The following is a 16,039-nucleotide window of genomic DNA, read 5'->3' on the forward strand; positions in this document are numbered from 1 at the left end:
TAGTAGATGTTTGCATGCCTAGCAAAATCAGGAGGTTTTAAGTGAGGAAGATCTAATTTGAGCTTTAGTAATTTAAGCATGCAATGTATCAACATTTTACATGTTTAAGCGGTTTAATCAACTTGGCAAGAAAAAGACCAGAACAGCAACAGCAACATCTGCCACAACAATAACGACAGTTTACTTCAACAAATACAAAGAAATAACAATAAATATTATTGTATGAGTAGTCTAGCAGGCCGGAAAAAAAGAAAAAAATTGAAATCCTTTGGCAAAGCTGACTGTACAAATTAAATGGCGTACATTTTGGCATAAATTTTGGAGGTGTGAAACTTGCTTAATAGAATTGTTAATGAACTTTTTTTTTGAAAAAAGGGAGATTTTGACAATTTGATAAGTCTTTTTAATATTAGTTGTAAGCGTGTAGGAATTTAATCACTTAGAAACTAACTTTTCTTTTTCTTTTTTTGCTCTTTTGATATTATTTTGAGAGTTTAAACACTTCTGTAAGACCTAAATTATATTCTTGTATCATTAGCAAATAATGTACATTTTTAATAATTCAGAAAAATTCAAAATCTCATTTCATTCACGATGATTAAAAGGTCCGAGGATCAGATCCAATCTGTTCACTTCACACATCCTATATTCTGATATGCTGACTTTTCATTATCAATATTGCCTGTGATTCATTGAATAACGGATCAATAGATAATAAACTAACCTTCATTTTACTATCTTGTTAATTAACAAAGTGTTGGCATGCACACTTTGTTGAATGACTTGCTTTGAAGCCATACTGATTGCCATTGATAATATTCAATTGGTAAAACTTCTGAATCTTATATAGCTCCATTTTTCTAACACTTCTAAAACTGGCAAGGCAGAAACTATACATTTGCTGAAAGGTCCAAGGTCCAAGATGTAAAACAGATTTATTTCTGATCCTGTGTACATGTATAAATATACATGTATGAATAACAAAATAAAATAAATAATGTTCCTGTTGAAATCTCTCAATGAAAGAAGAGCTCCAGTGAGCAAAACGATTGTATTCAACACTACGTATTCACCTAAATTGTATTACAGCATTTGTTATAAATCTGATTACATCGTATTACACAGATTCCATCATGGAGATAGTCACGATAACAGTAAATATGAAAGAAAACTATGAAAACTATGAAACTTTATATTGTTTTTCATACATGATTTTTGTTTGTCCTACCCTAAATATGTTTAAGCCTAGGATAGAGATTTTTTGTAAGTTATCATAAAAGTTATTTAGTCAAGTTTAATTAAAGATATTATACATCGATTTCCAATGATAAATATTCAAAAGGTATTTTGTAATATCATTGAGTTGTTTAATAATTAATATTTGTTCTTGTACAATATTAAAAAAAAATCAAATATAGTCTAGTGAAGACTGATAAGTAAAGTTTATATTCTTGTATCTCGTTTTCCTTGCAGATCACACACCTACTGAAGGTGATGATGATGAGTCCTTTGATGATTTCAAGTCTCCTCCTGACAGTGGACCAGCTGAGTCAGAGCTTGATCCATCCCCAATACCAGCCCTGCCTGGTCCAGGTCTATCAGCTGGTCTTACAAGTCAGGTAAAACCTTCTGCAGGAGCTAGTCATGTACCAGTATTAGTTCCACCCAAAGGAATGTCTACTGAAACCTTTGCTGCGATTCCTCCCCCGCCGCATGGAACAAGACCTGGAAGTAGTGCTGTGAGACCCTTTGGATCAGAGGAGCAACTCAGGACAAGCACTGATGACTTTGGAGAATTTGGAGATTTCAAGGCAGCTGGCGAGCTATTAAACTCTGCACTCGGTCAGAAAAGAAAAGATGATTGGGGATCATTTGCTGGACAACAGTTTAAACACTCTGCATCGGAATCAAACCTTCAAGAAATGGATGATCGCTATGCGGCTCTGCGAGATATGGGAGGTTCGCTCTTTGATTCAGAACCCTTGACTGTAAACCAGCCTGCCATGGGTCCGGCCATGGGTCCGGCTGGGACTGAGGATGACGAGTTTGCAGATTTCCAGCAAGCAGGAGCCCTTCCTGTATCATCTTCTCTTGTAGGAGGCACTACAGGCATTAATATTCCAGGAAATCAAGGGAGATTGTTTGATTCTGTACCAATCACTGATCAACCCCATCAGCCTAGTCTTGGCTTTGCTGCTTTTTCTCCTCCCAAGGAAGGATCTGACTGGGCACAGACAGAAAAGCAAGTCAAAGATGTTAAAGCATCAAGTCCTCATGAGGAGGAATTTGAAGGCTTTTTCAGTTCAAGAACCAGTGAGTCCAATAAAGATGTCAAAAAGCATGCTGATGTAGCCGTGAATGATTCCGATGATCAGTATAGCTCCTTGGCAGGACTTCACTCCTTTGTTACAGATAAAGATGATGAACTTAAAGACTCTTTCTTTGGAGATTTTCAGGCAATTTCAAAGCCTCAGACATCAAGCTCTTCTGCTTCTGCTTCCGGATCATCCAGCAAGATCTCTGTGGTCCCACCCAGTAAGATCTCTGTGGTCCAACCAACCTCTGGAATAACTTTGTTTCGCCTCACCCCTCCTCCTATGACATCATCCCCACCCACTAGTGAAGATGCTCCAGATGATGATCGCTTCAGTGTGCTTAGAGACCTTTCAGCTGTGGATCCCTTTGATGATGTGGGCACCACTCCAGGAATGGATGGCACAGGAGCAGACTACTATGATACACAGTTTAATACAGTAGTGCCACTGAAAGTATCACCTAAAGCAGGATTACATTTGGATGATTTGAACAGTGGTGACCTTTCCCGGACTAGCCCCCATAAATTGGAACTGACTCTGGACACCCCAAGCACAACCACGAGTAAGACATTTCCGATCGGGTCAATCAATGAGCTAGATTTGAAGAACTATGACCTGAACCTGACAGTGGATTCCAATACAACCTCTAAAGGAAGTAATGATGACATCAGAGAGAGGGTCAACTCATTTGGGGATTTCACTTCAGCCAGCAGTTCTGAACATACTCCTTCTGCAAAAGGTAAATTATTAGTTTCAGTTTATGTACTTAAGAACTTATGTGAAATGTTTCTATAAATACATATTGGTTGTCAATTGAAGGTTTCTCTGTCTAGATTATCATTTGATGGACATTAATTGGTGTTGAATCTTCTCATTGGATGTATGTAGGTAGGGGGGGGGCAGCTCCTACTCAAAATCTTTTGCTACTGCATGAATGACTCAGATTTGTGGATGAACCTGTAGAGCTTTCATTTATAAAGGCTCTATAAGTTCATGATAAAAACTGCATATTTCCGTTTGTATTGTCCTTTCTCTCCAGATGATTCTACACGTTTAGTTCCAGCAAGTGGGTACCCTCCCCCTGCTCCAGTCCAGAGTGAAACATCCTTCTTTGGGGATAGATACTCACAAGTAGCAGGGGACTCTTCTGTAAGTACAATGCATCAAACTAATTATTATTACTACAAAATTGTTCTTACGAAGTGTCAAATTTTCATAACGTAGTTTACCTACAAACTCAATGAATTGTCATTGGAAATAGTACAGAGAGGTATAATATGGTACTGTCAAAGCTTTCATTTTCACAAGGTGCTTTTTCATGCCAAATCATGTTTTCTTTCTATGGATCATGTTTGTGTATACTCTACTGCTTTCTTTCTATAGATCATGTTTGTGTATACTTTACTTGCTTACCTTTTTTCTGCAGGATGAAGGCCGACATGCATCTGAATGGGAGAAGTGTCTTACCAAGTGTCATGAGGTGATGAGCAAAGCAAACTCTGTCTTCAACAACATCAGTAGCTCTTCAGTTTGCAATGAGGTTATTGGATCCTCTGCAGGTGTAGATTATTTGACAGGTTAGACTACCCTATGTGTATCTCTTGTATTCATTTAAGTTACAACATGTCAAAGATGGACCTACCCACCATATTCGTTATCTATCTAAGGTTCAAGGACTCTTGTCAGCCTTTTTCATAGCGATTAAGCTGACCTTTGACCTTTTCCAAGAATCGTTGTTTAACAGCAGGAGCCAAGCATTTTGAATAATGTTAAATGCATTGTATTAGTGTACCATTTCCATATGCCTTTTCTATGTGGCTTATCCTATTTCATTCAACTTCATTGCATGTGTCAATTTTTATTCTATTCTGCATTTTACCCTTTGAAGTTGTATCAGCTTCATTCAAAGTTATCTAGTGCTTCCTGTTAAGTAAAGCATTGTCTTTGGAAAATCATTGATTTAAAAGTGATAGAGGTGATGCTACTCAGATTGCAGCATTTTGTGCTATATTTCACTACATACCCAAATTTATGCATGTAAGAAGAGAAAGAGCAAATTTACAATGTATTTAGAAAAAGAAGATTTTGTTGGAAATAAGCATCAAATAAGATTATCCATAATTGGTTTTGTCTCCATACAGGTGTCATAGAGGTGTACAGAGTTGCTTGTAGAATAATAACATCCATCCAAGGCTTGGGTAAGTGTCTGAAGTAAAGGCTTTTCCAGGTACAGAAATTAGAATCTACGTGTCTTATCTCGTGTAGCTATATATCTATGATAACTTTTTGTATGTACAGGTTTTAGTCCATTTTATATCTTAGGGTTGTTTTATATCTACTTTTTTCATTGTATTCTTAAATGAATAATAAAATCATGCACATTAATGATTCTGATAGTTTTGTTTTGCCTGACTGCTAAGAAAGCATGTGTATGCTTGTAAGTAAGCAAAATTATTGGATGTCATTAACTCTGATTATTGACCATTGCTCCTAGACCATTGCTCCTAGACTGCTGAGTCAATTAATGATTATCGACCATTGCTTCTAGACCCCTGAGTCAATTAATGATTATTGACCATTGCTCCTAGACCGCTGAGTCAATTAATGATTATCGACCATTGCTCCTAGACAGCTGAGTCAATTAATGATTATCGACCATTGCTCCTAGGGTGCGTTCAATCGATTTTCGAAGCTAGAATCACAAACATGAATCACACATCAAAACACCGTTACAAAAAACAAGGTCACTGCGGTTTGCGTTCAAGCAATTTTTCATCAACGCTGATTCTAGCTCATTTCGAGCCCAGCCACTGCGCATCACACTGAGCAGTTGACCCAGGAAGTATAAGTCAACCTTGGCGCGCTTTCTGGAATTGTTTACGGCCGACTGTCGACTGCTGTTTTGAGCATAGATCGCAATAATAAAACAAAGAACGAGAAGGTGATAGAAGGTAGAAACAAAGAATAACATCAGGAAAGAAAGAAAGAGCAAGTGATATAATGATTAAAACAAAGAATAACATAAGAGAAGTGATAGAATGATTAAAACCAAGAAAAACATAAGAGAAGGTGAAAGAAGGAAGAAACAAGAATAACATAAGGAAAGACAGAAAGAGAAAGTGATAGAATGATTAAAACAAAGAATAACATAAGAGAAAGTGATAGAATGATTAAAACAAAGAATGAAGAGAAAGTGATAGAAGGAAGAAACAAAGAATAACATAAGGAAAGACAGAAAGAGAAAGTGATAGAATGATTAAAACAAAGAATAACATAAGAGAAAGTGATAGAATGATTAAAACAAAGAATGAAGAGAAAGTGATAGAAGGAAGAAACAAAGAATAACATAAGGAAAGACAGAAAGAGAAAGTGATAGAATGATTAAAACAAAGAATTACATAAGAAAAGGTGATAGAAGGAAAAAACAAAGAATAACATTAGAATAGTAGGAAGAAACAAAGAATAACATAAGGAAAGACAGAAAGAGAAAGTCGATAGAATTATTAAAACAAAGAATAACATAGGAGTAAGTGATAGAATGATTAAAACAAAGAATTACATAAGAAAAGGTGATAGAAGGAAAAAAACAAAGAATAGAAGGAAGAAACAAAGAATAACATAAGAGAAAGTGATAGATTGATTAAAAAAAGAATTACATAAGAAAAGGTGATAGAAGGAAAAAAACAAAGAATAGAAGGAAGAAACAAAGAATAACATTAGGAAAGACAGTAAGAGAAAGTCGATAGAATGCTTAAGATAAAGAATTACATAAGAAAAGGTGATAGAAGGAAAAAACAAAGAATAACATAAGAATAGAAGGAAGAAACAAAGAATAACATAAGAGAAAGTGATAAAATGCTTAAAACAAAGAATTACATAAGAAAAGGTGATAGAAGGAAAAAACAAAGAAAAACATAAGCAAATAGAAGGAAGAAACAAAGAATAACATAAGGAAAGACAGAAAGAGAAAATGATGGAAGGAAAACAAGGAATAACATAACGGAACAGGCCACGATGAAGAGCATGGTATAGTGAACGTAAATTGCATGAAAAGCAGGCGCGCGGTTTTTGCCCAAACCGGAACAGGCCACGATAGAATCATGATTGAGACTACGTTCGTTCAATCAAATTTTAGCGACCGTGATTCTGCAGAATCATGATACAAAACGCATCTTTTTCAGCGTTTCATGTTTGTGTTTTTAAACACGTTTATTTTTACGACCGACAAAAAATCCGCTAGGTCAATAAATATTTATTGACCATTGCTCCTAGACCCCTGAGTCAATTAATGATTATTGACCATTGCTCCTAGACCCCTGAGTCAATTAATGATTATTGACCATTGCTTTCCTAGACCGCTGAGTCAATTAATGATTATTGACCATTGCTCCTAGACCCCTGAGTCAATTAATGATTATTGACCATTGCTCCTAGACCCCTGAGTCAATTAATGATTATTGACCATTGCTCTCCTAGACCGCTGAGTCAATTAATGATTATTGACCATTGCTCTCCTAGACTGCTGAGTCAATTAATGATTATTGACCATTGCTTCTAGTCAGCTGAGTCAATTAATGATTATTGACCATTGCTCCTAGACTGCTGAGTCAATTAATGATAATCGACCATTGCTCCTAGACCGCTGATTAATTAATGATTATCGACCATTGCTCCTGGACCGCTGAGTCAATTAATGATTATTGACCATTACTCTCCTTGACCGCTGAATAAATCAATGATTATTGACCATTGCTCATTTGCTCCTAGACCCCTGAGTCAATTAATGATTATTGACCATTGCTCCTAGACTGCTGAGTCAATTAATGATTATCGACCATTGCTCCTAGACCGCTGATTAATTAATGATTATTGACCATTGCTCCTAGACCGCTGAGTCAATGAATGATTATGACCGCTGAATAAATCAATGATTATTGACCATTGCTCATTTGCTCCTAGACCCCTGAGTCAATTAATGATTATTGACCATTGCTTCTAGACCGCTGGGTCAATAAATGTTTAGTGAGCTGTAGAAACAAGAAGATAAATGATGATGCATGTCCTTTATCTGCCCCTGTCTTAGGCATTGACAACGATGTGTTGGGTACATTGGAGAAGGACATTAACAAGATCTGGCATAATCTTACTGCGTTTCTGCAACTTAGTTCATTAAAGGTAAGTGAACATGGTTTGTTATAATGACTGAGAAATGTTGTTTGAGAAGAACTTTAGTTACAAATAATATAGAAATATGCAGATTAAGATTTCTAGAGCATAATTTAATTAATATTACATCTCCTATATTCATAAATCTTCTTCAGGATTTCTATGTAAGAAAATATATGTAATATGGATGATTCCATAGATGAGTTTTATGATTCATAGAATTTCATTTATGTATACATTGATGAAAACATTTTCTTTTAACCAGGACATGTATGTACATCTTGTCCCACCAGTAATGTCAATAAACCATCTAAAATATTCATTGGTGTTAGAAGACTTAATGGACTTTGTTTGTATTCACACAGCCCACTGAGGGTTCCTTTGTGTTCAAGACAGCAATGTTAAGACCAGAGCCCAGCAATACCCCCCAGGCATGTGGAGTGTGCCTTCTGAATGTAGACTCTAGGAGTAAAGCTTTTGATAGATCAGAGGACAGCCACAAGCTTAGCTATGGAGGAAGACAGTACCATGCAACATGTGCTAACCTTTGGGTCAATATGGTAGATTCGATCTTACCTGCTCTACCATTGAACACTTTACTTTGAATGGGGAGTGGAAAGAGTTAGACCATTCAACTCACATCATCGTATAGGACAACATCCATTGAACACTTTACTTTGAATTAGGAGAGGAAAGAGATATACCACTCAACTCACATCATCGTTTATGACAACACCGAACATTCTACTTGGTATATATGGATTCCACCATTAGTTACAGGTTTGTTGCTAGTTAGTGATGAATAAGGGTTTGTTTAAACATGGTTCGGATACAATGACATTAGGTAAATCTAAACATTACCTTATTCCTATGAATCTGTTATGCATTTAGTCAATCGAAGGAATGCATCAAATACAAATGTTTGGACCCTCTAGTTTATGTTAATATTCTTTATTGCAATATAGAGGGTTCTCATGTGACTGTGTCTACTTCTCAGTGTTCATGTTGAAGGACAGGAACATCTAGAGGAGATGAAATAAAGTAGTTGTGCACCCACAACAAGGACCCCTTTATGTAATTACTTTTATGTTACTGAGAACCCTATTTTACAGGTAACCATTGCATTCTGGGATCAGCAACTAATTCTTGCATTGATATCTTCTCTTAAGGTGCTTGACTTCAGGAACTTCCATCACCGAATTCATTATTTGATTTGCAAACTTTTGTAGGGAATGGATGTAAATTTTAAGTTAGAAAGAAATAATTAACTAATGCAGTGTCGTGGAATGTTAAATGTTATTAACAATGTAGACAAAGCAGGCTTAATATGCAGATGAGGCAATGATTACAATTGTTATGAATAGTATGCTACTTATAAGAAAGACTTGCTTCATTTCCATACATTAATGTATGTGCATTGTGCTAATTCTTGAGCCAATTATGTGGCTATGATGCATTTAAATTTGTGTATACTTGTGCTTAAAGATAAAGGTGAGTTCTGGTTATCCGATTGCATTGTGAAAGAAAAGGTGTGGAATGGATCAGAAAACGTTGATCATGTAGCATGTAAGTATTGGTGTGTACTGTGAAGGTTCTGGAGTCATCAAAATCATAATAAATTTGACCGAGTCTTGGTAAAGTAACAAGCACTGTAGACAGAAAGATGTATATGGGACAACACAAATGGTGTCGGGGCTTCTTACCTTGATTTCCTTATCTTTCTATGCTCATTACTCAGCCAGTATACATTTTCTACCAAAATTGTTTGGCAAATAACATTTATTTGTAATCTTGAACATTCAGCGTAAGTTTCGTTTGATTCTGTGAGAATTCATTTTCTTTCTTTTTTTAACCCAAACTCACCTTTATCTTTAATATCAAATTTTGATAATAAATCAAGTATTAAGTATCAGATAGGGCAATGGAAAAGGTATGCCATTTTTAGGCTCATTTTAGCAATCGTATATAAATAATGTAGTAGTATTAATAATAAAGGGCTGTACATATTTTTTCTGTATGTTACTGAGGACTGAGCAGAAATGAAGCTTAACATGATCATTATTTGTTGTATGTTAATAGGTGGAATTCTCTTTAAACCAGCACCAGTACTCTTTTGTTATTTTGATTAGCTCCAAAATCAATGCATTTTTAGCTCCCCTAAGCCATAGGCTAAGGTGAACTGTTGCAATCCCTTTTTGTCCGTCCATAAACTTTTTACATTTTCAACTTCTTCTCAAAGGGACATGGCTGGATTTTTACCAAACTTAGTGGGAATCATCCTTCGGCAAGGGAGATCTAAAATTGTTCTAAAATTGTTCAAAACGGAACCTGAGGGCAGTGTCCCCTCAGTTCCTCAGTGGCAGTAATTGCACATTTTCTTCTTCTTGAAAACTCATGGCTAGATTCTAACCAAAATTTGTAGGAGTCACCTGCAAGAAAGGGAGATCTAAAGTTGTTCAAATGGGGTATATGTCCCACAAGGGAGCTTGGGGGCTGTATCCCCCAGAGTGCTATCCCTATGGCAATAGTTAGACATTTCCGGTTATGCCAAATAGATTCACAAACACACAGCCTCTCCAACAAGGCTTAGCAACTAATTTGTTGTTTTCTTTGAAGGACAGGGGAGCATTGAACAATGATATGCTGCATAGACATCTACATCCATAGACTTGTGTATTATAATAAATCATTTAGAATGTGTGAACAATTCTGTTCTAATACTATAGCATTGGGCACTCTTGTAGGTTATTTTTACATAATGTGAAAAATTATTTGGATGAGAGAACAAATTTAAGTCAAAATTCATTTTTCCTGCTAACTGCTAAGTAGTAGTGGTAAGGGGTTGGAGAGGCTGTCTGTTAGTGATTGTATGTCCACCTGTATGGTGAGTGGTGGAGGTACACACAACCAACGTCTTGTATGTTAAGAGATTAATTGGTAGAGAAGTCACAACTAGGTTGAATATCCACTTTGGCTTTTAATGGAATTATTGCTTTAGATTGTATGAATACTAGTTAAAAACTAAATGAAATATTGTGTGCAATACCTGGTCAATTTTGTGGAAATGTGTTACAGTTTTGTATTGTTTATGAAAGCACATGTGATTAAAGAGCAAACATAGAACTACCTTATTTTCTCGAGTATGATTGCATTTACATGCATAATGTGTGCGTAATTGGGTTTTTTCACAGACGTGTATCAATCAATATTTACGTCCGGGGACCAACCTTTAACGTCGCCATCTGAAAGACGCGACTCAATTTCGTACCAGGGCCGCCTGAGCCAGTTAGTAGGCGAAGACAGAGAGCTGACCAAGTGAACATGCCACTAGACCGAATCACATCTCCCTATGCATGAAGGGGGAGCTTTATGAGAGAGCAATGAAAAAAAATTAGAGGGAACAGGAGAAGGGAGAGGTGTGGATGAGAAAGAATGAGAGAGGACATAGACAAATGGAGAAGTTGGTTATGGAAAACGAGAGCCAAATGGGAAGGTTAAACATTGAAAAGGGTGGTGAAGGTATGGTTTAGAGTTAGGATTGGGGTTTTGGGCAGGGTTGGGGTTGGGGTTGGGGTTAGGGTTAGGGTTAGGGTTATTTTTGTACTACCTCTTGGCGCCCGAGAAAATACATGGCTTCTAAAAATATACAATTGCCGTCTGGGTATCTACAGTGGGTTAGGGTTAGGGTTAGGGTTAGGGTTAGGGGGGTTAGGGTTCGGGTTAGGGTTAGGGTTAGATACCCTCCGTGAGGTGTTCGAGAGACTGAGGAGAGCAAACTTGACAGCGAGGCCTACCAAGTGCACAGTAGGATGTGTAAGTATCGAATTTCTTGGTCATCGAATAGGTCAAGGAGAGCTTCGAGCAGTGCAAGACAAAGTCGATGCAGTTCAAGGAGCTGCGAGACCTAAGACCAAAAAGCAACTTCGATCCTTTCTAGGTCTTGTGGGTTATTACAGACGGTTTGTTCCCAACTTCGCAGCATTAGCAGTACCACTGACTGACCGAACAAAGAAAGGAGAGCCACTTCTAGTGAAATGGGGAGATGCGGAAGAGGCAGCTTTCACTACCTTGAAAAAGAAACTTGCTAGTGAACCCATCCTCCATCTTCCAGACTTAGATCTTCCTTTCATCCTGAGGACTGATGCCTCAGATCATGGTCTCGGTGCAATTCTGCTACAAGAGACAGAAGGGAAGAAGTTCCCTATCGCCTACGCTAGTAGGAAACTTCTCCCAAGAGAGCAGCGCTACTGTGTTATGGAACGTGAATGCTTAGCAGTAGTCTGGGGTGTTCAGAAGTTCGAACCATACCTCTACGGCAAGCATTTTGAACTAGAAACTGATCACCAGCCACTGCAGTGTATCGCGAAATCAAAAGTCGCGAACTCAAGGATTCTGAGATGGGCTCTGGCGCTTCAACCGTACCAGTTTAGCATCACAGCTATCAAGGGCAGTGAAAACGTCGGTGCAGACTACTTAAGTAGGATACCAGATACCAGTAGTTGATTTCAAGTAAAGCAGGAACAGAAGGGTTTTTTTTAATAATTATTATTGATCTTTATATTTTCCTTTAAACAAATTTTCCTCGTATAGAATGAGAAAACCACTCTGAAACTTTTTCTGAAATTATATAAATTTCTTGAAGGAAGGGGAGATATGTCACAATGTGACTGGGATTTCTTTTTTAGACAGAGAATGTAATGGACAGGTGTTAGATGAATAGATGTTGTTGGTAGCAATTTACTAGGTCAACTAACTTGGATTTACTAGGTCAACTAACTTGGGTCTCTAGTAGAGCAGGTGTCTGTCTTTGTCAGTGTGTGGGGAAAGGATGAGGAGAATGTTAATGGGAAAGTTTTGTATAGATGATTCAGTAAAAGGAATTTGGATGGACAGTTTTGGCATGAGAGGAATACAAAGAATGTTAAGGAGGTTACTATTGAGAGAGCCAACGTGGATTAGAGATTTAGGGTAGTTTAATCAGATTGCACATGAGATCTCGAGAGGAGCAGACCTTTCAGAATTTGGTCTGATTTTGGGAGTGAATGAGGGGTGTTGGCCACGAAGGTAAATGTTACAGCCACAGGCTATAAGCATGCTGTTGCTGGCATAGACTTTCCCTATACTATGGGACCAGGCAAGAACCAGGCAGCACAGGCCGACGTGGTAGAAGCCTCATCAGCCCTCGCCTCAACTTGAATCATCATTTGAACATCTGAACTGGACAAGCTGGGCTCGTAGCCATAACCCTAGGCACCATCAGTGAATGGACATGTGTTCGTAGTCGACACGCTCAGGCAACCTACTCGCGTCAAGTCGTTGAGTCAACGCCCAGTGCTGTCGTACACCGGTCAGGCTTAGCAGGTCATGCATCATATCGCACCGGGTTACTACATACACCAGAGTATTTCGTTCCGCCTATTCAGAAACAGGAAGAGGTGGTATTTACGAACTCTAAATCGGGACTCTCTAACCCACAACAGTATACTTTTTATATAAAGACCGGGCTAGAGACGGTGGGTGATTAACTGTATGTTATACCTCGAAGGATGACCTGGTCATCAGGTAATCTATTTTCCTTTGGAAATATGGAGAATTATATTGTGATATAATTGAGTACCGATAAGACGACATAAACAGTGATAGGATATACTCCTATCTAAGTTCACAGTGATTCTGAAACATTCTATTTTTGTCAACTATTTGCATGTTTAATTATATTGAGCCGATGGCTCTTAAATAAACTGTTTGTACCCTATATTCTTACTCTTGAAATTGCTTGATTTTCTTGTGATACATACTCTTTTCATAAGAACCTAATTTATCGTCAGACCATAATAATTTTCAGTATATCAATATGTCAGATTTAAATGACTTTAAAAAAAAGGAGGAGGGGGTGGCGCATAAAAAAAAAAAAGGAAAAATCAATAGGAAGAAAAAAATGCTTAAAAAAACACGAGTTAAAAAGGCATAGCCGGGAATCGAACCGAGTACATGTGCATTGTGAAGCGATGTCTTATCCACAAGACCACTTGTGCTTCACTTTTATTACCTTGTTCGGTTCAAGATGTTAACTCTTTCTGATGTTAATGACTTTAAAAAATATGCTGATAAACTAATTTTACTCCTTTTTTGAGGAGGAGGGGGTGGCGCAAAAACAAAAACTAAAAAAAAAAAAAAATCAATAGGAAGAAAAAAATGCTTAAAAAACACGAATTAAAAAGGCATAGCCGAGAATCGAACCGAGTACATCTTCATTGTGAAGTAATGTCTTATCCACATGACCACTGTGCTTCACTGATATTAATTTGTTCGGTTCAAGATGTTAACACTTTCTGATGTTAATGACTTTAAAAAATATGCTGATAAACTAATTTTACTCCTTTGTTGTTGTTGTTGTTGTGTTTTGAGTTATTGGCGATTAGTCAGTGATTTGACTATTGTCGCCAAATTACTTAACGGCACGTGTTATATCTCTCAATTTTGGATTTTTTAAAAAATATATTTATTTCGTTTTATATTTATCTATCTTTTAAGATAGTATCGTAAAATAATATCGTAAGCAAAACATTCATGGGCTTTGTTAGTGTTTCTTAACAGTACGTGCAGATTATTTGTTATATCACATACACACCATACATAAATATGTATATAAGATAGCACCTACACAAGCTTCTATATTCAGTAATCTTATCATACCTTTTATCATTGTTGTTACTTTTTCTTATTTTATTTTCTTAATACATTATGTTATTATATTTTTAATGTACTGAGTGTAATTTAACATATTTATAATATCGTATTATGTTTTACTGTTCTTATTTTATTTTCTTATTACATTATGATTGTTATTATATCTTTAATGTATTGAGTGTAATTTAGCATATTATAATATTGTATAATGTTTTACTATTCTTATTTTATTTCTTATTACATTATGTTATTATATTTTTAATGTACTGAGTGTAATTTAACATATTCATAATATTGTATTATGTTTTACTGTTCTTATTTTCTTTTCTTATTACATTATGTTATTATATTTTTAATGTACTGAGTGTAATTTAGCATATTTATAATATTGTATTATATTTTACTGTTCATCAAGGGAGGTATTACTTCCTGATAGGGAACCGTTTCGTTCTGAGAAAGAACCGTACAATAGCTTTCTGTATACTGGACTCGCTCTTTTTAAGTATTCCATAATTTTTTCAGGTTGGGATTCGTTAATTTCTGTTAGAAACATAGCCCTTTCTATAATATAGTTAGGGCAATGTACTAAAAAATGTTTTACAGTCTCTATTTCACTGGGGCATCTATTACAGAAACCAGTAGCATGAATTCCCAATCTGAGGAGATCCTGGTTAAGTCCAAGGACTCCAAAGCGGAGTCGATGAATTATTGTTGAATGTTGTCTCTCTAATGAACATATATATGGTTTATTAACATCTTTTTGATATGTTTTCAAATACGAGTTGGTTTTGTTCCACCTTTCTTGCCAAAGGAGTTTGGAACTTGTAGTAATTAAGCTTTTCATTTCTGACATATTTAGATTATTATTGACTTCTATTTTCTTTACTAATGCGGCCTTTGCGTGGAAATCCGCCATCTCGTTCCCTTTATTCCACAATGTCCAGGTATCCACTCTACATATATATCAACTCCTTTATTCTTTAAGTGAGTAGTCATGGTGAGAATTTCCAGGATAAAAGATTCGTCCTTCTGTTGTTGTAATGCAATAAGTGCACTCAGTGAATCACTAAAAATAACAACCCCACATAAATGTCTAATTCATCTACCCATCTGAGAGCAAGAATGATGGCAGCCAATTCAGCCCTGTACGAAGAGGTGAAATTTGCTAACCTTTTGCTCCGATGTACAGAATAGTAAGGGACGTAAAAAGCAGCTGCAGAGGTCCCTCTTTCAGGTACTTTTGATCCATCGGTGTATATATGTAATTGAGTCGCCCATTTAGTATGTATGATTTCCAGGCTGCTTTGTTTTTGTTGTGTAGGATGATCTGTTTTCTTTATTCGAGTACTTAATTCCGTTGACACTGCCGGAGGGTAGAATAACCATGGTGGAAATGGGGAGTAGGTTATCGTTTCTATACGTTTTCCCAGCTTGCTTTGTATTCTATATCCAAAAAGTTTGTTTACGTTTTTCCCCTTCAAGTATTCAAAATGCCAACATGGTTCAATGTTTTTTAACAACGGATGATTCGCCCATCTTTCGATGTTTTGTCTATATTTACTTGAAAGCATTTGTCTTCTTATATCCAAAGGCATTTCCCCCATTTCCACCTGTAGTGATTCTAAAGGGGTTATGGCAGCCCACCTGCGCATATCCTCAGTGCTTGGTATTGGACAGAGTCAATAGCTTTTTGGGTGGTAGCAGCTGCACTGTCATACGCCTCACATCCGTAATCAAAAGAGACCTTATAATGCTCTGTACACCATAATAAGTGATTTCGAGGAACTTCCCCAGTTTGTTTCCAGTTAGACATCTTAAGATATTAATTTTTTTTTACTTCTCGTGATTACATTTTCGATATGTGGTTG

The 16,039-nt window shown here is 36.6% G+C and overlaps 1 protein-coding gene across 2 annotated transcripts in view; it reads left to right on the forward strand.

Moving 5' to 3' along the window:
• The window catches only part of LOC588932 (synergin gamma), a 30,030-nt gene extending 19,418 nt beyond the window's left edge, over positions 1-10,612 (forward strand). For both annotated transcript variants that reach the window (XM_003730801.3, XM_788591.5), the window contains 6 exons: positions 1,474-3,054; positions 3,355-3,464; positions 3,742-3,892; positions 4,457-4,513; positions 7,399-7,490; positions 7,847-10,612. In XM_003730801.3, the coding sequence (XP_003730849.1) occupies positions 1,474-3,054; positions 3,355-3,464; positions 3,742-3,892; positions 4,457-4,513; positions 7,399-7,490; positions 7,847-8,086 (2,231 nt within the window). In that variant the 3' untranslated portion in view covers positions 8,087-10,612. The remainder of the gene's footprint in view (positions 1-1,473; positions 3,055-3,354; positions 3,465-3,741; positions 3,893-4,456; positions 4,514-7,398; positions 7,491-7,846) is intronic.
• Positions 10,613-16,039: the final 5,427 nt, after the last annotated feature.

The sequence above is a fragment of the Strongylocentrotus purpuratus genome, unplaced genomic scaffold (assembly GCF_000002235.5).
Source record: "Strongylocentrotus purpuratus isolate Spur 01 unplaced genomic scaffold, Spur_5.0 spur5_scaffold_2, whole genome shotgun sequence".
NCBI classification, from domain to species: Eukaryota; Metazoa; Echinodermata; class Echinoidea; order Camarodonta; family Strongylocentrotidae; genus Strongylocentrotus; species Strongylocentrotus purpuratus.